The sequence below is a fragment of the Pleurodeles waltl genome, chromosome 12 (genome assembly GCF_031143425.1).
Source record: "Pleurodeles waltl isolate 20211129_DDA chromosome 12, aPleWal1.hap1.20221129, whole genome shotgun sequence".
Taxonomy (NCBI): Eukaryota; Metazoa; Chordata; class Amphibia; order Caudata; family Salamandridae; genus Pleurodeles; species Pleurodeles waltl.
Window position 1 is genome coordinate 637,718,328 of NC_090451.1, and position 24,022 is coordinate 637,742,349.

Sequence of the window (24,022 nt, forward strand, 5' to 3'; positions counted from 1 at the left end):
TCTTTACACCCATGAAGTGTCTTCACTCTGAGCTATGACTGTATTGTCGGGTAATGTGCAGTTTGATGCTACACTCCACATTTCCCACAGACTACCTCACTTATCCCGCTTCTGGGGAATAAACTGCGCAGCGCCCCAGAATTGAACGGCAGTGGTTTATTCTTCCTGAAAGTTATTCTGTTTTGATTTGCGCTTGTGGAATTTGGTGCCTGGCTCTTCTAGATCCACGTTTTTTTAATCTCTAAAATTATGCATTTATTTTAAGTTGTTTCTTGCTTTCTGGCAGGTAAACATTTTTGGGTGTTTTGTTATTTTTGACCAAAAAAGCCAGCAATATATTTAAAGAAGGCCACACTCGGAATGCTTGGATAATTGAAGGCGCTCATCACCAAGCTAAAATAAAAATAGATCTTCTAACCAGATTACTTTTTAGCAAGGTAACTTGTGGTCAAATACCACATGCAGTTACAGATAATGCAACCGGTGCTAACCTCTTTGCTTCTTTTTCAGTTATTACTTTTCATTGGTTGTCCTTTAGATTATTTGCAATTTTACACATCTTTCCTTGACTTCTCTGTGCAAATCTTTTGCTTACGTGGTTTACTCACAGGCACTTCCCTGGCTACTGAAGTAGGGTCCCCCTTCTCCCACTATCTGGTTCATTAACATTTTTTTTTATCTTTCTATCTATTTTTCCCTTTTGTTTTTGTGGCTTTTGTGCTGTTTCAGTCCACGATTTTGCTGCAGTGTCTTAGACCGTACTCTTGATGTCTCATTTTTGGTAGGTTGCTCGTAAATTGGTCATAATTGAAGGGGATCTTGAACGCACAGAGGAGCGAGCTGAGATCTCAGAGTCGTGAGTATTACATCCCCTTTTCTCCCTTTGCACGACATCATTTCTACATAGATTCTAATAAAAATCAAACCACTACTTTGGGGTGCAGGGCCTGAAATTGAAGTGGGAGGCGAGTCTACAGTCTGGATTCTGACACTTTAAGTTTGAGGTTTCATTCATATCCGCAATTTGACCTGTTAGGCCTGTGTTAGATTGACCGTGCTCATTAAAAGACAAAGGAACCGTTTTGTCCCACATTAGGGAATTTGTCCATTAATGTAGTAAGAGTTCTGTTAGCCTTCGCAAATTTGGACTTTTTCAGTGCATGTTGCATAGTTTAAAGTGTAAAAAAAAAATCCTAGTTTAGAAAGGGAGCTGTGGTATCCCTAGCTGGGGAGCTAGATAATACTGCCCCTTCACTTCATGTGTGCCTTGCTTCTGTTTGATAATGAAGTGGAGTTGGGAACCATTATTTAAAGCACAGATTTTTATTGGTCTTTCAAATTCTTGACAATAATATCTCAGATCATCCTACATTTTCACTGCATTGATAAGTAATGTGTAACCCAAGAAGAAAACTGGCACCCTAATCTATTTAGAGTGAGAAATCCCTCACTTATAAAAAAGGCTGTTTGCCAATAAAGACAAAACCAAAAACAAACTCTGCATAAAGAAAACTTAAATCAAAAATGCATCTCCGTGGTTGGCGCGGAACTGTAGTGCAGACATTGGGGAGAAGAACAGTATAGAAATGGAAGTTGTTCCAGCATGCTTCTCTTGAGGTCCTTACAAAATGTACATTTTTGACTCTAAGCCAAATACTGCTTTTTCTAAACTGTTATCTACACTTCCTGGACTACTTCATTTAGGCTCCCTTCCACCCGTCGGTCTGAGTGAGCGGACAGAGTTTCCCCTAAACCATGTGTGAGAACCATGACTTTTCTCTTGGTGTGTAGAAAGCATAACGTTGGGCCTAGTGGTATCAGAAATATATCTTGATTAATGGGCTTAAAGCAGTGAGTTTTGCGAAGGTGCATCTGGTACTTCACTCTCTCATTGTGGATTAGCTATCACCCATGAATCCTCCCAAGCAGTAGCATTGAAGTCACAAGTTTTCAGGTTGAGAAATGACTTCTACTCAGGGATGGTTACAATGGCCATTCGCCACTGCTGCATTCTTCAGTCTTATGATTGCTTTTGACATGGTCACTTCCATTTCTATTCTTTTCCGTCTTGGGGGAAATTGATCTGTCCTTAGTAGGACTGATTTGATTGGCGTGGCTACACAAGTCACAACCTCGATAGACTGGTTGATAGTGTGCAAATCTACAGTTTAACCAATGCAACCATGCCCAGTTTTGAGACCACTACACCGAAAGAGAGAAGTATAGACTTGCTCCTTGAGTTCTTTGCTCGTTTCCTTTGTGGTCCGGAGTAGCATTACCCCCCCTTAGTGCGATCCATGGAGTAAAAATTACAACCCTTGTTCAAACACGATGAAAGAGGAACTGTATGTGACTGCTAGCCTGATACTTAAACTCTAAGTCTTGGCATGCTGTTTAAAACTATTCCTGCATGACGGTGACAAAGCTCGAATCAGGTTTCGTTAGCGTGGGCAGAAGACTCACTTAATACAAACTAAAGAAATGTTAACCATAGAACCATTCTTTTTTAGTAGATTAGCTTCCTTGAACACCTTGGGTATTGGCTCGGGATGGTTCTCGTCCATGTCAATAGTCTTGTTGAAGCTATAACCTAGTAAGAAGAGAGCAGTCTGTTGTTTGCATGGCATCATTGTGTATCTTTGGCCCACTCACCATAGAATCATACGGTAGATTTAGCATTTGCTTTGGTTATCTCCTACCGTTGAGGGCTCGGTGACATGAACTGCACGTTGAGATGAATGGATCATGGCCACTTCTTTAGCGTACCCTCCTGTATGGATTCCAGGCCTTGCACTGCCAATATCCTTGCATGCATTTGGTATTGCTTCCTGCCCAGACATGCATGTCATGACCACGATTCTTCTTTTGTTTTCCTTCTCCCTGTCTGCGCTGCTTGTTGTCTGGGTCCCCCCCTACCCCCATGCTCCTCCCCTCCCCTCCCCTCCCCTCGTGCCACCCTGCCGATCATGACTAACAGCCGTGCCCGTCAGATGGAGGAGCAGATCAGGGCGTTGGACCAGAGCATGAAGTGCCTCAATGCTTCCGATGAAAAGGTACTAACAGTTTGCCCACTGCCAGCGCTGTGGGGTACAAAAAAAAATGGATTGGCTGCCCTCTCCCAACTCCTTCCCACCCTTGCTCCTTCTATACCTGTCCTCCTTTCGCTCATTAATCCTATTTTCCTTCTCATTTCATTTTTTGATTAGACTGCTTGGCTGTTGATTCATTGATTAAGCTACCATTCCCCTAGGCCGAGGTGTTGGTTCCACTCCCACAAGTGTCGCCCCAGCAGAGGGGGCGCATATACCCGTCACAGTGGTTATTGGAACCAGTGATTTCCAGAGGATCAGCTGCAGAATCGCACATTCAGAACAAAAAAACTGTTTATGTTCATGGTTTTTGTGCATCAGATTCTTGGTTCAATCACCAATGCCCTCAGTGAGCTTTCTTTAAAAAAATAATAATATATATATATATATTTATTTGTGCCTTGCCACACTCTTACAGTGTCAGGGAGGTATAATGCGTGATTCTGTGGCTGGTACAGAGGAAAATCCTAGCTCCTGATTAAACTAATCAAACATTAAATTGGAATATTACACTTCCACAGCACAATCCAAACTGGACGTTTAATTACATTTGATAGGAAGGGTTTTCTTTTTAACTACATAAATCTTTGTTGTTGATTGACCTGCTGTCTGGACTTCTGCTCTGTTTTACTGTCTTCTTACCTCCTCCTGCCCCCTTTCTTAATGTCCTTCCCTTCCTACCCATCTCTCCCCTGCCTACATGGCTTCGCCCTCTAGTAAATGCGCTGAGCTGGAGGAAGAGCTGAAGAATGTTACCAACAACCTCAAATCTCTGGAGGCCCAGGCGGAAAAGGTAGGCCCACCAACCAGCCAGCGCACTTGCTTTCCTTCATCTGGCATGTTGTGCACACGAACTGCACCAAGTGGGGCATCTGTCGCATCTTAAAACATCTGTAAAGATGTGATGCTGCCTGTTGGAATTGCTGCAGTTCAGTTCATGTGTTGGGAAACTTTCAGTTGGAGTTGGGAGGAGGGGAACAGTTGTTACAATACCCTGAGTTGTTTTTACACTAACTGCACCATTAGATGAAGGGGAGGTGTGGGGTCTGTACCCTTGAGCAAGGGCGGATTTGCCCCCGATTCACCTGGTTGGCATGTTTATTATTTTTGCTGCAGTGCGGTATTATAGTTGGTAAAGTGCTGGCCGAAGCTTATTAAAATCCCTCTGTGCTCCGGACGGTGTGTGTCATAACGTGGGAATCGCCTTTTTTTTTATTTTAATAACCTTTTTAACGTCTGGGGAAGGCCTTGTCAAGAACGGCTCCATTCAGCTTGTTGCCTGCTATTGGATAGCAATGTGTTTTTCCCTTGCTTGGCACTGATATTGAAATATGTTAATAGCAGTATTAAGGTTGCTATGGCTCGCATAGTGAGCAGCTCACAACCATCTTTGAAAGTTGGAAATAAAGTTGATCGCCCAGGGATGTGAATGACTGTTCTCACATTTGATGAAGAGTATTTTCAGTTTGTCTGAAAAAGGTTGTTTGGGGGAGCAGTTGGTCGATCCAGGAAGGAGTCCCAGTAGAAGCCATCGTTTTGGCCTCTAGTTGGCGGTAATGTATATTCTTTTCAAGCCCAAAGGGAAAGAAGGCTGCGAATTTGGTGCGGAGTACTCATTTGTTGTTGGTACTAGCAAGTCGTTAGTCCAATGAGTCTGATTGACATAACAATGTAGATTAAAGGGGACGCCATTGGGTTATGGGATCTAGTGGGATGCTTTTTAAATGTATCTGGGTTAAGATGTTCTTGCTGAAATATCCAGACATGTCATTTAATATTTTTTCTTAGCTTATACTTACCTATTTTTGAAGGAAGCCTATGACTGCATGAATAGGCATTGTTCCATTTGATTTGTTGAAGTATCTCATTCCTATAACTGATATAGTTTAAACCTTCTTCCTCTCTGGTCCCACCTGCAGGACATTTTCATTGGGAAGGGTGGTGCCTCCTGGGCGGCTGCTTCTTTGACCATAGAACTTTTTATGGCTTAAGAGTGGGCACTTTTAAATTGTCAGTTAGCCACCAGTGTGCTGCTTACTTCCACCTAGAGGGTGCACCACACCACTGTAGAAGGAGCAACACCAATATAGGAATGGAAGGAAGGAAGGAAGGAAGTGAAGTATGGAAAAGGTGCAAGGGTGAAAGGTTGCTATCTGTTATGATTTATGGATATTTTTGCTGAATGCCTCCCAAGACGTTTCCCAGGGATGTTTGTGAATTTCCACATTGAGATGGTTGTCAAGGGAGTGGATCTTGAATCTGTAGACATAAATCACATGAAGGTGAGGGTGGTGAGGTGGGATGAGTTCTTTTGCCTGTAGGTATTTGCACTTTGTGGAGATTCTAACTAGCTGTTTGTCTTGTTTGGTTTCTTTGGGTATTGTCTGTGAATGTTTTTGTGTGGATTTATTGGTGTCTTGACTTCTTTTTTTGGTTTGCGTTGCATATTTGTTTCTTTGTGACATAGTTGTTTCTGTACCATTGTGGTTTGTTTATTTTGTGTGGGATTGTTCAGTGGTTGCTATCATGATGGTTGTTTTGTCCATTGTTGAGGATGGTTGATTACTATTTTATTTCCCTTAATGGATTTTTTGTTAGTATTTTTTTTTGGGGGGGGGGGGGTCTTGGTGTGTTTTCTTACTTTATTCTTTTTGCATGCTTGTTTGCTCACTCCATTTTTGTGATACCGATTTTGTTTTGTATTATTTTCCAGCTGTTAATTGTTTTGTGGTGCAGTTAACACTTGCAAACAGTATGTAGTACTGCTATTAGTTTTGTTATGCATTTGCAAGTGAATTTCTTTTTTTCTTTTCTAACTTCTTTCCTTGCTTGTAATTTATTTTTGGCCCACAGTACTCCCAGAAGGAGGATAAATATGAGGAAGAAATAAAGATCCTGACAGATAAGCTGAAGGAGGTAAGTGTCGGCTGTTTTGGAATAGTTACCTTAGTCTGTGTCCAAATGTACTCCTCATATGGGGTTTCCTTCAATTTTGTGATTTACAGAGCTCCACCTATAGCTATCACTCAGTACCATATCAACGTCTTGGCACTCGTCACACCAGCCCTCCTATAACACTGTCTGTTACTTGCATAGTAACATATGCCATCACCTACATAAACAGTATACCAAGCAGCATAATATGGTACGCCATGTTTTAGAGCTGACCAAACCACAAAACAGTAAAGGCCCCATCACCACACCATAAAGTGACCTCCAGAGCCCCACACCTTCCACGACTGCGGAAAAGACGATGAACTACCTACAAAGCACACCTCCGCCAACACTTCTTAACCTATCTTTCCAGACAGTAAGTCCCATGCAAACCTTTCACCGAATAAATCATAGCATGTTTCATCCTCATTAGATTTCATTGCATCACATAACTCAGTAGAACATATTGTGCCATTACCATCATTTTCCTTTCTGTAGCCGGACCTACAGTACAAAGCACACTCATTTGGTCATATATTCCATATATAGACTACTTAACCCTCTTTCATAATAGTGCCAACACTCTGCCACACCCGTCAAACGATACCGTCCAGCAGCACATTAAACTACACCACGATAGTGCACTGAGCTCACCATAGATAACATTCAAGCCGCTCTCTTGCAGCTGCATATAAAAGAAATAAGAGCACATTGAAATATAGTTATAACCATGCTCTTCCCTGCACAGAGCTTTCAGCATCTGTGCTATTATATATCATGAATTCCTATATACCCTCGAACATGGAAACAAAGTGAAACACCAATGTTAACATATTAAATAACTTGTATCTTTTGGGATTCTAGCATTGCTTGTTTCTGCTTAATGGGCCACTGACTAGTTTTGCCTCATGACTTTTTTTTCCTTCTCCCAAAGGCCGAGACCCGCGCTGAATTTGCTGAAAGATCAGTGGCAAAACTAGAGAAGTCCATTGATGACTTGGAAGGTAAAGTACTGAATACATCACACAGAATCCCTTCCAATGTAAATGATAAAGCACAACTTAAGCCAGTCGAGCTGTCTGGCCATAAGGTGCAGTATCTAATTGGGGAGAACTTCTCCCTGGAATAATGTTACCAAGCATAAGCAGTGAACAGTGGAGGACACACGCTGTGTAGGAAATGTAAAGGTTCTAAACGGAGTCCCCTAGAAAATGATATTTTAAAGGGGGTGGAATTTCATGAAGAGCAGGTCTTGTGCTTGATTGATTCTTGAAGAAAGAGAACTTGGAAAACACTTGCAAATACTTCCTGTGCATATTCTAGGCTAATTGTGACCGAGTCGGCAGCTATAATGCCAACAGTGACAGGGGAAAGGACAGTGTGGTCATGGCATTGATAAGTGATCTCACAACTATACACTCTGATGGGACAAGCTGAGGAGAGATGTTGTTCATGTGTGTTTTGCTGATCGGAGACCCTGTTGGCGCGACAAGACTACTGCAGTGTGCTGCAATAATGGGTCAGAGAGCTTATTGCGGAAGGATCTGTCCTGTAGCAAGTTCATGGTAATACTTTACTAAGGGCCATATGTACGAACACGTTTTCCCATAGACACCGAATGGGTAAAAACCCTTTGATACATCTGGCCCCAAGTGTCTTGCAGACTCTGCATACCAGAAAGCAAACTGTGTTATTTCATGTGGAATGGTATTTAGCCCATCCCTTCCCACCCACAGTTCAGAACAATATTCCTAGCTGTGTACAGCATGGGAATGCAGGAGCATAAAGAAAGCGTAGAACTTGATTTTCACTGCAAAAACTAGATCCGCTGTAATCGGGCTGACAGTGGGGCGCTGGTTGTGCCTGAATCTTGCCTGCTTGTTGCAAGTCTGCCTCACTGTACTAAGAGCCAGGGATTCAGGCCCACCATTAGGGAATCCCTTTCTGAACTCTTCTTCAGATAATAGAAATGTGGGTACAGGAACTTGGGAAGCTTCGGTTTGACTGCTGCAGATATCTGTGGTGCCAGCCATGCCCTGCGCCATAGGATATCTGGGATCAAAGAGTGTGCAGGCTTGTTCAGAAAGGTGGAGCGTGTGTGTCTAGGGCAGCCTCGCTCCCTTGGCAGGGAGGCTTCCAAGCACACTACCTGTCCACGCCCAAGCGAGGGAGGGACACATCACCGCCCGTGTTTGCTCCAGATTATGCTCCATTGTCTGTGCGCCCCGCCTGCTGCCGGATTTCTGGTGCTGCACAACCTTGCCTTCTCACTTGAGCCACGGAGGAGGAAGGTCCAGGGGATGTTCTGCAAGACCAGCCTCCCTGCAGTACCTGTTTACTAATGGACGTTTTCCTTGCTTGCTTCCTTGCCCACGTTACCTGCGGCTGCATGAGGCACACTGCTTCCTACCGTGGGGCCGCGTTGTAATGCTGTTCCCTTCACTGCAATCCGTGCTGACTGCTCCCTGGCTGCTGCTACAACCTGATCTCCTTTACCCGTTGCCCTGTACCCTCCCCTCTCTCCTACGAGACCTCCTCTGTGGCGCTGCATGCTGATCACTTGCACCATGCTTGTTCTTCTGTGGTTCCATCTCCCATCTCTTCTGCTGTCTGTTTTCTGGCCTCCATTATGATCTGTGCCACGTAAAACATCTGAACATGCCGCTTCCGCCTTCTTTACTGTCCTTTGCATGTTGCCATCTGTCTGCCTCCACGCCAAGGTGGATCCTGCCTGCGCTGCACTCTGCCTTGCAATCCTCCGTCTTCCCATTCTGCTGTCCGCGCTGCCCAACTTCTGCCTCTTTGCATTGCCTCCTTTTTCTTCTTTCAGATGAACTTTATGCCCAGAAACTGAAATACAAAGCGATAAGCGAGGAGCTGGACCATGCCCTGAATGACATGACTTCCATGTAAACATGCATGGCGTGTGTGTGATTTTTATTTTTTTAAAGACTGATAACTAACTAGGGAAGGGGGAAAGGTTTGATTCCACCTTGCTGTGCTGTGCTTAGAAATGGTAGCCGTTCTGCTGTGGTATATTGGGATCCATGTCCCTGAACAATGTAATCAATAATCCTTTAATCTCGGAGATGTGAGTAGGGTAGTGTAGTCTAAACCCTAGCTTCACCCAGAAAGCAGAACTCTTGTTCGGCGTGCCTGCCTGTTGTCAGGCTATATTCTGGTTGCTGAAGGCACCGTTTTTTTTTTTTTTTAGATGAAGTTTGATCACATGCATAATGGTTCCATAACCCTCTGCATGGCTCGGCGTGGCGATATATACCTAATATATTAAATTGTTCTCTTTACATGCGTCTCTTTCAAACCTTCTTTGTGCGTTTACTTGTTTGTGAGGAACAACATTTGGCTGCCCGGAGGGCTTCAGCGTTCTGAGGCTTGGTACAGTCTAAAATGGTGAACATGCATGCACATTAACCCTCTTGATGTGAACCTCTCACTAACATGCCAAACTATTGTCCGCTCTCCAAGGTACCTTTTTTGCTCTCTACCTTTTTTATACAGATAAAGTCTGGGATTCCAACCCTCATTTGAAGTTTCGCTGCAGTTCTCTGTCTCGGTCTCGCTCTCTCTCTCTCGCTCTCTGGAGATCACTTCTTCTATGGAAACTTTTTTTTTTTTTTAACAAGAATAAAGAAGTACATTTGATAATTCTCAAAGCTATTGTCAACAAAAACAGTTTCTTGCGTTTTATTTCTATTTTGCATTTCGTCACTTTTTTTGTTTTCAACGTATCTCCTGTCTTTTGGTTAAAGTCATTCTGACATTTATTTCTCTGTATTCCTCCATGTGGGGTGCTTTTTGGTACCCCACTGTTCCTTGTCTAGAAGTTATTCTATTTCTCTCCTTCCCATAATACTCCCTTAGAGTAGGGTCACTGCTTCGTATCCTTCTCCAAACTCAGCAGGCCTTTTTATGGTTATTTTTCTCTCCACCATTTCTGCTGTACTAAACAAGCCTTGACGGATCTCCAGGCCTTGTGTGGAAATAGCAAAGCAAATGTATCTGTGGCAGCAGTCTGTAGGCAGGGTGTATCTTGGGATAGGGTAGGAAAAACTCACCAGAGCTTGATTTTTCTTTTATTATTTTTTCTTCTGTACTGTACAGATTTTCACTAGTCTGTGCTGTCAGTATTGCATTTTTCAGAGATCCGTGAAACAAGCTAAGGCACGACAAACTACTTGTAGACCGTTTTGGGGAGTGCTGTAATTATTTTCTTGAATACCGTACAGCGCAGACTTCCGAAGTTTTGGATCTGTAATTGTCACATCAGGCCACCTTCTGTCAGCAACTGAGAGACCGTAGCTCTCATCTGGTGGAGTTTTTGTCGGCCTGTAAACTTTTATTGTAAGCCTAATTCATAGATTTATCCGAGTATAATTTTTTTGCTCAAAACACCCACACGTTTCTCTTAACTTTAACACTTTCAGTATAATGCCTTGCATATTGGGCACAGTATATTATGGAGAGAGGTAGATACATGTAAAATATGTAGTCCCGTCACACAAATATATACATAGTAGTTTAGGTTTCCAAGTGCTCCTACAGAGTTGGCAGTAACAGTGCTGTGTTGATTATCCAGTTTACAAAAAGAGAAAGCAGAACTACGTTAAGTGATCCTTAGAATGATTTCACGACTGCAAATAGGTTTTACCATTCATGAGTCGAATGGTATTGAGCAAAGTCAAAGGGGAGTCATTCTGGTGCACTGTCTATTCAAGTGTAGATAGCAGTGAGTCTTCTGCGATAAGCAGGTTATGTGACATGGTAATTATAAATCATGGCAAATGATAAACTGCATTTATGGAAGTCCAGGTAGCGGTTTGGACAGTTTACACCCAACCTTAAAACTAAGGATATTGGCTTTTGTTTATTTTATTATTATTTTCTTCCAACACTAATTTACTAATCTCTTGTGACATCAGAAGATAATCTTAGCAGAAATTAAGGAATCCTCATAGTTTTCATTCTTTTAATAGCACCACAGATTTTTCTAGCCAGAGCAGAGTCAAAGCAATTAACAAATTGATGTAAGATTCCTAAATGCCTTTAGAGATGCAGTTTTTAACTTTCTGAGTAGCATTGATGAAAACTGCATTTTACATGGAGTCAAAGTAGAAAACCACCCAGCACTTATTGCCAGTGTTGAATCAGTTCATAGCCCGTTAATGTTATGTCCAGGCAAGAGTATGCGTTGAACTTGATAGTGAAATAAATAGTAACGTTGAGCAAAGATCTTGCTTCAATTACACAACACTGGTGTTCTACAACCACATACTTTAGAAGCCATAAACAGCAGGTCTACTGCATAATCATGCCAGACATTCGACATGCTGCACTTATGCCGATTGCGTGCTATACAAAGGTTGGGTAGCACATCCATTTTTTTTTCCCTGACAACGCATTATCCTATGCCTGGGCTGCCACTACTCTTGGCATAAACAGGGATGTTGCCTACAAGGTTAGTTTACTGACAGGTGACAATCCTTCATTTTTTTTTTTTTTTAATAGGGAAAGGGGTTGAACTGGACCTCTTCCCCCCCCCCCCCCCCCCCCAAATTAAAGTACTGCTCACAGAGTTTCTCACTGCTCCCTTGGGGAAAACATAGCTATCACTATTAATGTCTCCCTACATGTTCGTCCTACGAATTATCGCCTTGTGAATCTCACCTCATGCTATTGGTCTGTGCAGTGGGCATTCCTCATCTTCAACTCCCTGCGCTGTATGCTGGTGGTACTTAATGAATTCCATTTTTTTCTTTCTCAATAATGGATCCTTTTTTTATTATTTATTTATTTATTTATTTTTTCTCATTCTGGTGGATTCAAGTTGTAGCTGAATGCATTCAAAACAAAGTGATGCAAACCAACATTTCAATAGTTCTTTAACGTGCCTTCACTGTGTGGGGTAGATTTAAGGCGTTTACTTGGGCTCCAGGTCTTCATGATTTTGCACTTGATATTTCGGAGGAGAGACGGGGGTCTTCTACGTTAAGCGAGTTTGCTGAAAGCGCAAGACAGGTGAATGTTAGGTTTTATTCGGCCCTTGATTGAGGCCACTGGTTTCGTGCAGGTGCCCAGAGTGACTCCTCTTGCTGTCTGTGAGACCACCCTTGAAGCACCAGAGGGCAGCCAGTTAAGTTGGAGGAGACAGTATAATATCAACAATCGTTAATGTTAAAAAGCCAGCCTTTTAAGGTTGAATTCAGATATTCCAAATGAGAAATGAGTGTGCCAGACTTTCACAAACTGATTCCATAGTATTAGAGCTTCACTAGCTATAGATTGAGATGCATTGATTTGTTTATCATATCCAAGCTCCCCCAGTAGCTCTAGACTCCGCTGCTTTGATTCCATGCATTAACAATATATCAGTCAGTGCTTAAACCTCAAACATGCTGTATGGTTTCTGTGTGTAAGAGAATAAAAGACGAAGCTTAGCTCCACATGAATGTAGTTCGATACCTTTAGATATGCAAATTGATATCTGTGAGGAAATAAGTGCAATATATAAAAGCCATGGCAGTTACTGGAATTACAATGTGATAAATCACTTTCACTGTTTAGGATCGAATAAGAAAACATTATGTGGTTCCCATAAAGCATTTGACACTGTTCCTTTCAAAAGCAAATCTGAAGCTAACCAATGGTAAGGGTTTTTACTGTAAGCCCATTGTATGAAAGCAAAGTCTCACAGAAACGGAGATTGTGTTGTCTAGGGGAGCCCTAAAATGGAGGGTAGGAAAGTCTGGACCAGAATGAAAATTTGTGTTCAATGGCATGTGTAGATGACATGCTTTGCCTTATAGTGTAGGGTCTGGAGTGTTTCACTTTGTTTTTGTTCGAACAATCTTTTCAAGTCATGGGATCGAGTGACTCTTCTGTTATACTGCACATGGGTATCGAGTCCTTTGTAAGATTGTTTGTTTTTTCTCTCTGCCGTCTGGTTGGGCCGTGTGATTTCGCTTGGCTTGGCCCATTCCGAACTGTTCTCTTCTGCCTTTCTGTCAATGCAATTGAGAGAACCTGTTTGAGGTACAATTCAGTCGCTGTCAGTCTGAATTTCAGCTCTGGGAACTGACTCACTGCCCTGTAAGGGTGTCCTCCACATGGCATTGGACTATGCAGGGCTAATAGAACTTACTCCATTTCGGTTTTGCCCTTGATGCCCCTCTGAATTTCCCCACACTGACCAACATATGGTGTGTAATTTGTGTCGCTCCCTGGACCACAACGAACAGAGTTGTGATGCATGCCATTCCTTTCACTCGAAGATGCTGCGGGACCGAAGAGCGTGTCAGTTGGAAATAGTATCCAAAACTCTAGTCGACACACCTAATAAATTTGGGGAAGAAAACACGCAAGAGGATGCTTTCTCCATCAAGGATTTGGGATCTCATGGACAATCCGACATTGAAAGTCAACTGGTGGCGGCGCAACCTGTGAGTAGAATAACCCCTACTCCCCAAACAAAGACTTTGAAAAAGTCCTACAAAGCGATCACTGGACCGCCACTGCCTTCGGGCCATAGTCTGATCCAAAAATCACCTTAGAATGCTCCGCCTCCCAGTCGGTCCGGTACTAAAGATAGCCAACACAAAGTTGTCCCATGAACCCCAGCACTTTGGCATCGACCAAGAAAGCCTCTACATCAGCTTCAGAGCTGATCCCTTAGCATCGACCAACGTTTTCGGTACAGAAAGTTTCAGAAAACAAGGCTGTGCCTCATAAGGACTCTAGTCACTCTTCTGGAACTTTTTTTAGAAGCCATGGATGCTTGTCAGCTCCACGTTCAAAAAGGAACAGTAAGAATTTTTGCTTCCCCCTTGTTCCATTAAAGAGGCTTTGGACCTTTCTCCGCTTCCAAGAAAGGCCTCCAAGGACAAGGCTCCAATTCAGCGTCATCTTTCTCCTCATTCTCCAATTCCTCTTTCCACCCCTCCGCCTCCACATTCTCCTACACCTCTTCCTGTACCTCGGTTTTCACCACAAGGTTCACCCTCCTCTCAAGATGACAACTTGGGTGACTCACCTTATGACGTAGATCAATGGGATTAATTTAATCCAGATCTTATAATACCAAATGATCCAGATCTAGTTACCCTGCACAACCATCACTGTCTGAAGATTCTACATCATAGCAGGTGATAGCAAGGGCAGCGGCGTTCCACAATGACCAGCTACACACTGACCCAATTGAACAGGGTTTACTCTTTGACATGCTTACAATTACACAGTCAGTTGCTCCCCATGCTACCCGGCATGCTTTGTCTTGCTGATGACATTTTTAAAGAACCCGTAAGGTCCAGAGTTATCACCCCAAGGGTTGATTTAAAAATAAATAAAAGAAAAAGACAAAGCTGCACCTACAGGTCAGCCCTCTGTTTATATGAGCTCAAACCACTCCTGATTCTGTTGCAGTCAGCTCTAGACTAAATTGTGCTAATAGTCAGTCTACAGGAGAGCCACCCCCTCCTGACAAAGTAAGTAAATAGATGCAGCAGGAAAAAGAGAAGCAGCACAGTACGCCAACCATTGGCTTATTGCCAATTTGCAAGCTCCGTTAGCATAGTACTATAGGGCCCCCTGGGATGAAATGGAGGATCTCCTTCAGTATCTCCCAGAGGAACATCGCAAAGGGCAAAAAAAAAAAGTTGTCAGACAGACAAGCTATCACCAAAAATTCTATTAGTTGTAGGATAGCTGCAATAGATAGAGCAGCACGTGGTATTAACACAAGCATCGTCATACGCAGGCATGCATGGCTTAGGTGTTCGTGCTTCAAGTCGGAAGTACAGCAGGCACTAATCAAGATGCCATTTGATAGGGAACACCTATTTGGACAACCAAGTTGATAACACACGTGATACCACACCTGAAAAACTTAGACTCTGAGACAGCTAAAGCAATGGGGGCACTACTAAACACTTTACAATGTAGTAATTTTCGTTGGCTGCTATTCAGGGGAGGCTTCAAACCATTGTCTACAGAGCCTTCCTCCTCCCAAACTAAACATGCCTCCCACTTTCATAACAAAGGTTCCTTTAGGGGATCGCATAAAGGTACAAATAACAGACAGGGGTAAGGCATACTCATCCCGAGGATCTGCCTCCAATACCCATCTGTGACTACCTACAATTTCCACCACCTCACACCTCTGGTAGGGGCTAAAAGACTTTTACCCTCAATGGTCCAATATCACCACAGAACAGTGGGTGATTTCAATTATCCAACATGGTTATTCTCTGGAGCTCACTTCCAATCCACCAAACGTTCACCCTTGCACTCACAAATTCTCACAAGAACACCTTACACTACTCAAAAAAGAGGTCCAATCACTCCTTCTCAAAGGAGCCATAGAACCAGTCCCCTTGTCGCATAAAAAAATCAGGAGTTTACTCCCTATACGTCCTTATACCAAAGAAGGACGGATCAATCAGGCCACTCCTACATCTCAGACCAGTCAATCTCTACATTCTTAGAGTATTTCTAAATGGTCACTGTAAAGAAATGGCTCCCTGTTGCAGTTACCCCCCACTTTTTGCCTGATACTGATGCTGACTTGACTGAGAAGAGTGCTGGGACCCTGCTAACCAGGCCCCAGCACCAGTGTTCCTTCACCTAAAATGTACCATTGTATCCACAATTGGCACACCCTGGCATTCAGATAAGTCCCTTGTAACTGGTACTTCTAGTACCAAGGGCCCTGATGCCAAGGAAGGTCTCTAAGGGCTGCAGCATGTCTTATGCCACCCTAGAGACCCCTCACTCAGCACAGACCCACTGCTTACAAGCCTGTGTGTGCTAGTGAGAACAAAATGAGTAAGTCGACATGGCACTCCCCTCAGGGTGCCATGCCAGCCTCTCACTGCCTATGCAGTATAGGTAAGACACCCCTCTAGCAGGCCTTACAGCCCTAAGGCAGGGTGCACTATACCATAGGTGAGGGTACCAGTGCATGAGCATGGTACCCCTACAGTGTCTAAACAAAACCTTAGACATTGTAAGTGCAGGGTAGCCATAAGAGTATATGGTCTGGGAGTCTGTCAAACACGAACTCCACAGCACCATAATGGCTACACTGAAAACTGGGAAGTTTGGTATCAAACTTCTCAGCACAATAAATGCACACTGATGCCAGTGTACATTTTATTGTAAAATACACCCCAGAGGGCACCTTAGAGGTGCCCCCTGAAACTTAACCGACTATCTGTGTAGGCTGACTAGTTTTAGCAGCCTGCCACAAACCGAGACATGTTGCTGGCCCCATGGGGAGAGTGCCTTTGTCACTCTGAGGCCAGTAACAAAGCCTGCACTGGGTGGAGATGCTAACACCTCTCCCAGGCAGGAATTGTCACACCTGGCGGTGAGCCTCAAAGGCTCACCTCCTTTGTGCCAACCCAGCAGGACACTCCAGCTAGTGGAGTTGCCCGCCCCCTCCGGCCAGGCCCCACTTTTGGCGGCAAGGCCGGAGAAAATAATGAGAATAACAAGGAGGAGTCACTGGCCAGTCAGGACAGCCCCTAAGGTGTCCTGAGCTGAGGTGACTCTAACTTTTAGAAATCCTCCATCTTGCAGATGGAGGATTCCCCCAATAGGGTTAGGATTGTGACCCCCTCCCCTTGGGAGGAGGCACAAAGAGGGTGTACCCACCCTCAGGGCTAGTAGCCATTGGCTACTAACCCCCCAGACCTAAACACACCCTTAAATTTAGTATTTAAGGGCTACCCTGAACCCTAGAAAATTAGATTCCTGCAACTACAAGAAGAAGGACTGCCTAGCTGAAAAACCCCTGCAGCGGAAGACCAGAAGACGACAACTGCCTTGGCTCCAGAAACTCACCGGCCTGTCTCCTGCCTTCCAAAGATCCTGCTCCAGCGACGCCTTCCAAAGGGACCAGCGACCTCGACATCCTCTGAGGACTGCCCCTGCTTCGAAAAGACAAGAAACTCCCGAGGACAGCGGACCTGCTCCAAGAAAAGCTGCAACTTTGTTTCCAGCAGCTTTAAAGAACCCTGCAAGCTCCCCGCAAGAAGCGTGAGACTTGCAACACTGCACCCGGCGACCCCGACTCGGCTGGTGGAGATCCAACACCTCAGGAGGGACCCCAGGACTACTCTGATACTGTGAGTACCAAAACCTGTCCCCCCTGAGCCCCCACAGCGCCGCCTGCAGAGGGAATCCCGAGGCTTCCCCTGACCGCGACTCTTTGAACCTAAAGTCCCGACGCCTGGGAGAGACCCTGCACCCGCAGCCCCCAGGACCTGAAGGACCGGACTTTCACTGGAGAAGTGACCCCCAGGAGTCCCTCTCCCTTGCCCAAGTGGAGGTTTCCCCGAGGAATCCCCCCCTTGCCTGCCTGCAGCGCTGAAGAGATCCCGAGATCTCTCATAGACTAACATTGCGAACCCGACGCTTGTTTCTACACTGCACCCGGCCGCCCCCGCGCCGCTGAGGGTGAAATTTCTGTGTGGACCTGTGTCCCCCCCGGGGCCCTACAAAACCCCCCTGGTCTGCCCTCCGAAGACGCGGGTACTTACCTGCAAGCAGACCGGAACCGGGGCACCCCCTTCTCTCCATTCTAGCCTATGTGTTTTGGGCACCACTTTGAACTCTGCACCTGACCGGCCCTGAGCTGCTGGTGTGGTGACTTTGGGGTTGCTCTGAACCCCCAACGGTGGGCTACCTTGGACCAAGAACTAAGCCCTGTAAGTGTCTTACTTACCTGGTTAACCTAACAAATACTTACCTCCCCTAGGAACTGTGAAAATTGCACTAAGTGTCCACTTTTAAAACAGCTATTTGTCAATAACTTGAAAAGTATACATGCAATTTTTATGATTTGAAGTTCCTAAAGTACTTACCTGCAATACCTTTCGAAGGAGCTATTACATGTAGAATTTGAACCTGTGGTTCTTAAAATAAACTAAGAAAAGATATTTTTCTATATAAAAACCTATTGGCTGGAGTTGTCTCTGAGTGTGTGTACCTCATTTATTGTCTATGTGTATGTACAACAAATGCTTAACACTACTCCTTGGATAAGCCTACTGCTCGACCACACTACCACAAAAATAGAGCATTAGTATTATCTATTTTTACCACTATTTTACCTCTAAGGGGAACCCTTGGACTCTGTGCATGCTATTCCTTACTTTGAAATAGCACATACAGAGCCAACTTCCTACATTGGTGGATCAGCGGTGGGGTACAAGACTTTGCATTTGCTGGACTACTCAGCCAATACCTGATCACACGACAAATTCCAAAATTGTCATTAGAAATTCATTTTTGCAATTTGAAATTTTTCTAAATTCTTAAAAGTCCTGCTAGGGCCTTGTGTGTTAAGTCCCTGTTTAGCATTGTCTTTTAGAGTTTAAAAGTTTGTAAAAGTTTGAATTAGATTCTAGAACCAGTTGTAGATTCTTAAAAAGTATTCCAACTTTTAGAAGCAAAATGTCTAGCACAGATGTGACTGTGGTGGAACTCGACACCACACCTTACCTCCATCTTAAGATGAGGGAGCTAAGGTCACTCTGTAAAATAAAGAAAATAACAATGGGCCCCAAACCTACCAAAATACAGCTCCAGGAGCTTTTGGCAGAGTTTGAAAAGGCCAACCCCTCTGAGGGTAGCAACTCAGAGGAAGAGGATAGTGACTTGGAGGAAAATTCCCCCCTACCAGTCCTATCTAGGGAGAACAGGGTCCCTCAAACCCTGACTCCAAAAATAATAGTCAGAGATGCTGGTTCCCTCACAGGAGAGACCAACACCTCTGAAATCACTGAGGATAACTCCAGTGAAGATGACCCCCTGTTAGCCAGGATGGTCAAAAGATTGGCTTTGGAAAAGCAGCTCCTAGCCATAGAAAGGGAAAGAAAAGAGATGGGCCTAGGCCCCATCGATGGTGGCAGCAACTTAAATAGGGTCAGAGATTCTCCTGACATCCTAAAAATCCCCAAAGGGATTGTAACAAAATATGAAGATGGTGATGACATCACCAAATGGTTCACAGCTTTTGAGAGGGCTTGTGTAACCAGAAAAGTAAACAGATCTCACTGGGGTGCTCTCCTTTGGGAAATGTTCACTGGAAAGTGTAGGGATAGACTCCTCACACTCTCTGGAAAAGATGCAGAATCTTATGACCTCATGAAGGGTACCCTGATTGAGGGCTTTGGATTCTCCACTGAGGAGTATAGAATTAGATTCAGGGGGGCTCAAAAATCCTCGAGCCAGACCTGGGTTGATTTTGTAGACTACTCAGTAAAAACACTAGATGGTTGGTTAACTGGAAATGAAGTGTGTGACTATGTTGGGCTTTATAATTTGTTTATGAAAGAACACATTTTAAGTAACTGCTTCAATGAAAAGTTGCATCAGTATCTGGTAGACCTAGGTCCAATTTCTCCCCAAGAATTGGGAAAGAAGGCAGACCACTGGGTCAAGACTAGGGTAACCAAAACTCCCCAGGAGAAAGTGGGTGACACTAGAAACAAAGAAAAAGAGTCCTCTGTAGGCCCCCAAAAACCAGAACAGGTGGGTGGGCCCCAAGACACAACCCAAAACAAAGGTGGGTACCAGGGTAAGAACTGGGATGCCACTAAGGCATGGTGCCACAACTGTAAACAGTCTGGGCACCACACCAAGGACACTTCTTGTCCCAAAAACAAACCCCAGAACAAGATTCCAGGGGTAACCAGTGTAGCCATGGGAGATGACTCCTCAGATGAGGAGGTCTTCATAGCCTTCAACTGGAAACAGGGCCCAACAGGTGAATTGGAGATTCCAGAGGGAAGTAGACACTTCCACCACCTACTGGTGAATGGAATCCCAACCACTGCCCTGAGAGACACTTGTGCCAGTCACACTATTGTGCATGACAGGCTGGTGCTCTCAAACCAGTACATCCCAGGTGAGACTGCCAGGGTACGAGTTAGCCTAGACAGGGTCACTAAGAGGCCTGTGGCTTTAGTACCCATAGAAGTGGGTGGCACTCTTAGCTGGAGAAGGGTAGTAGTCAGTACAGACCTCCCCCTTGATTGTCTCCTTGGAAATGACTACCCAGAGGTTAGTCAGAGCCCAAGAGAGGAACTGGTCCAGTGCCAGTCCTCTCCCAAGGATTCTGGAAGTCCTGCCTCTGCAGTAAATGCAAGCAGGCCCCAGAAGAAGAAGAAAAGAAAACAGAGTAGGAAGGGTGGACAACCTTTAGCCAAGGTTACAGCAAGCCAAGGAGATTCTGCTCCAGTAGGGGAGAACTCCAAAAATGGCCCTGATAAAGTCCAACCTGACCCACAAGAAGTCCTGGCTAGTCAGGCAACTGTTAAACCTGAGTGGGTGGCTCCTCAGCTAACAGAAGAAAGAGTGGAAGAAGGGTGTTTACTACAAGATGTGGTAACCCCCCACTCTAATACAGCAGACAGGCAACCTGAACCCAAAGAGGCCTGTAACTTAGCCCCTTCCCTTTTAGGTGAAGAGCTAAAGGTGTGGTTCTGGGCACTGACAACTGTCAGTGGCCTCTGCTGGGTGTTAGCCTTTATGGCTGCACTATCCTTAGCATGGTGGTCTGACCCCATGCCAAATAGCAAGTTAGGCCCCCTGACCCTATTGGTCATGGTGGGGTTACTCCAGCTCTGGGTAACCTCTCTGGGTAAGCTAGGGGTAACCCTGGCCAAGATAAGGTTAGCAGAGGTGGATACCTCTAAGACCAAAATAGAAAGAATGGGTGGAGACATTGAAGAGGCAGACAAGAGGCAATTCAGACTAGGTCCTATCACTGTGGAAGTAGGTCAGTTCCCCAAAGGGAATGACCTGAACAGAAGGATGTAAGGCAGAGTAGGCCCTGCAACTAACCAGCCTATTTCTCCTACTCTTCCTCGCCTGACAGACTAGGAAGACTCTCCCAGCTTGGGCTGAGTCTCCTGGCCTGTGGGCTGGGGGGGGCTTGTGTAAAGAAATGGCTCCCTGTTGCAGTTACCCCCCACTTTTTGCCTGATACTGATGCTGACTTGACTGAGAAGAGTGCTGGGACCCTGCTAACCAGGCCCCAGCACCAGTGTTCCTTCACCTAAAATGTACCATTGTATCCACAATTGGCACACCCTGGCATTCAGATAAGTCCCTTGTAACTGGTACTTCTAGTACCAAGGGCCCTGATGCCAAGGAAGGTCTCTAAGGGCTGCAGCATGTCTTATGCCACCCTAGAGACCCCTCACTCAGCACAGACCCACTGCTTACAAGCCTGTGTGTGCTAGTGAGAACAAAATGAGTAAGTCGACATGGCACTCCCCTCAGGGTGCCATGCCAGCCTCTCACTGCCTATGCAGTATAGGTAAGACACCCCTCTAGCAGGCCTTACAGCCCTAAGGCAGGGTGCACTATACCATAGGTGAGGGTACCAGTGCATGAGCATGGTACCCCTACAGTGTCTAAACAAAACCTTAGACATTGTAAGTGCAGGGTAGCCATAAGAGTATATGGTCTGGGAGTCTGTCAAACACGAACTCCACAGCACCATAATGGCTACACTGAAAACTGGGAAGTTTGGTATCAAACTTCTCAGCACAATAAATGCACACTGATGCCAGTGTACATTTTATTGTAAAATACACCCCAGAGGGCACCTTAGAGGTGCCCCCTGAAACTTAACCGACTATCTGTGTAGGCTGACTAGTTTTAGCAGCCTGCCACAAACCGAGACATGTTGCTGGCCCCATGGGGAGAGTGCCTTTGTCACTCTGAGGCCAGTAACAAAGCCTGCACTGGGTGGAGATGCTAACACCTCTCCCAGGCAGGAATTGTCACACCTGGCGGTGAGCCTCAAAGGCTCACCTCCTTTGTGCCAACCCAGCAGGACACTCCAGCTAGTGGAGTTGCCCGCCCCCTCCGGCCAGGCCCCACTTTTGGCGGCAAGGCCGGAGAAAATAATGAGAATAACAAGGAGGAGTCACTGGCCAGTCAGGACAGCCCCTAAGGTGTCCTGAGCTGAGGTGACTCTAACTTTTAGAAATCCTCCATCTTGCAGATGGAGGATTCCCCCAATAGGGTTAGGATTGTGACCCCCTCCCCTTGGGAGGAGGCACAAAGAGGGTGTACCCACCCTCAGGGCTAGTAGCCATTGGCTACTAACCCCCCAGACCTAAACACACCCTTAAATTTAGTATTTAAGGGCTACCCTGAACCCTAGAAAATTAGATTCCTGCAACTACAAGAAGAAGGACTGCCTAGCTGAAAAACCCCTGCAGCGGAAGACCAGAAGACGACAACTGCCTTGGCTCCAGAAACTCACCGGCCTGTCTCCTGCCTTCCAAAGATCCTGCTCCAGCGACGCCTTCCAAAGGGACCAGCGACCTCGACATCCTCTGAGGACTGCCCCTGCTTCGAAAAGACAAGAAACTCCCGAGGACAGCGGACCTGCTCCAAGAAAAGCTGCAACTTTGTTTCCAGCAGCTTTAAAGAACCCTGCAAGCTCCCCGCAAGAAGCGTGAGACTTGCAACACTGCACCCGGCGACCCCGACTCGGCTGGTGGAGATCCAACACCTCAGGAGGGACCCCAGGACTACTCTGATACTGTGAGTACCAAAACCTGTCCCCCCTGAGCCCCCACAGCGCCGCCTGCAGAGGGAATCCCGAGGCTTCCCCTGACCGCGACTCTTTGAACCTAAAGTCCCGACGCCTGGGAGAGACCCTGCACCCGCAGCCCCCAGGACCTGAAGGACCGGACTTTCACTGGAGAAGTGACCCCCAGGAGTCCCTCTCCCTTGCCCAAGTGGAGGTTTCCCCGAGGAATCCCCCCCTTGCCTGCCTGCAGCGCTGAAGAGATCCCGAGATCTCTCATAGACTAACATTGCGAACCCGACGCTTGTTTCTACACTGCACCCGGCCGCCCCCGCGCCGCTGAGGGTGAAATTTCTGTGTGGACCTGTGTCCCCCCCGGGGCCCTACAAAACCCCCCTGGTCTGCCCTCCGAAGACGCGGGTACTTACCTGCAAGCAGACCGGAACCGGGGCACCCCCTTCTCTCCATTCTAGCCTATGTGTTTTGGGCACCACTTTGAACTCTGCACCTGACCGGCCCTGAGCTGCTGGTGTGGTGACTTTGGGGTTGCTCTGAACCCCCAACGGTGGGCTACCTTGGACCAAGAACTAAGCCCTGTAAGTGTCTTACTTACCTGGTTAACCTAACAAATACTTACCTCCCCTAGGAACTGTGAAAATTGCACTAAGTGTCCACTTTTAAAACAGCTATTTGTCAATAACTTGAAAAGTATACATGCAATTTTTATGATTTGAAGTTCCTAAAGTACTTACCTGCAATACCTTTCGAAGGAGCTATTACATGTAGAATTTGAACCTGTGGTTCTTAAAATAAACTAAGAAAAGATATTTTTCTATATAAAAACCTATTGGCTGGAGTTGTCTCTGAGTGTGTGTACCTCATTTATTGTCTATGTGTATGTACAACAAATGCTTAACACTACTCCTTGGATAAGCCTACTGCTCGACCACACTACCACAAAAATAGAGCATTAGTATTATCTATTTTTACCACTATTTTACCTCTAAGGGGAACCCTTGGACTCTGTGCATGCTATTCCTTACTTTGAAATAGCACATACAGAGCCAACTTCCTACAGTCACTGTCCAAGATATCATTCCACTGTACAGCAAGGTGACTTTGACAGCGTTTGGTCTAAAGTATGGTTACTTTCATATTCCCATTCACCCAGCACACCGCAAATATCTCAGATTTGTAATTTCTGGAAAGCATTACCATTTCAAGGTTTTACCTTCAGGGTCACAACCTCTCCCAGGGTCTTCACAAAGTGCCTAGAAGTAGTTGCTGCTTATCTCAGACGTCAAGGCATTCATGTCATCCCTTACTTGGACGATTGGCTCATCAATGCTAGTACTTTACAACACTGTCAGCTACACACTCTGCTAACTGTGGATATCCTTCACAATCAGCTTTCAAAAATCCCATCTCA

The 24,022-nt window shown here is 45.3% G+C and overlaps 1 protein-coding gene across 8 annotated transcripts in view; it reads left to right on the forward strand.

The window, feature by feature from the left end:
- TPM3 (tropomyosin 3) overlaps positions 1 to 24,022 on the forward strand; it is a 109,079-nt gene that overhangs the window by 54,046 nt on the left and 31,011 nt on the right. For 2 of the 8 annotated variants that reach the window (XM_069218145.1, XM_069218150.1), the window contains 6 exons: positions 786 to 856; positions 3,807 to 3,882; positions 5,943 to 6,005; positions 6,958 to 7,027; positions 8,854 to 8,932; positions 9,543 to 9,697. In XM_069218145.1, the coding sequence (XP_069074246.1) occupies positions 786 to 856; positions 3,807 to 3,882; positions 5,943 to 6,005; positions 6,958 to 7,027; positions 8,854 to 8,932; positions 9,543 to 9,546 (363 nt within the window). In that variant the 3' untranslated portion in view covers positions 9,547 to 9,697. Of the gene's footprint in view, positions 1 to 785; positions 857 to 2,977; positions 3,054 to 3,806; positions 3,883 to 5,942; positions 6,006 to 6,957; positions 7,028 to 8,853; positions 8,933 to 9,542; positions 9,698 to 24,022 lie in introns of those variants that run through there. The other 6 variants (XM_069218144.1, XM_069218149.1, XM_069218142.1 and 3 more) reach the window with 3 other exon arrangements.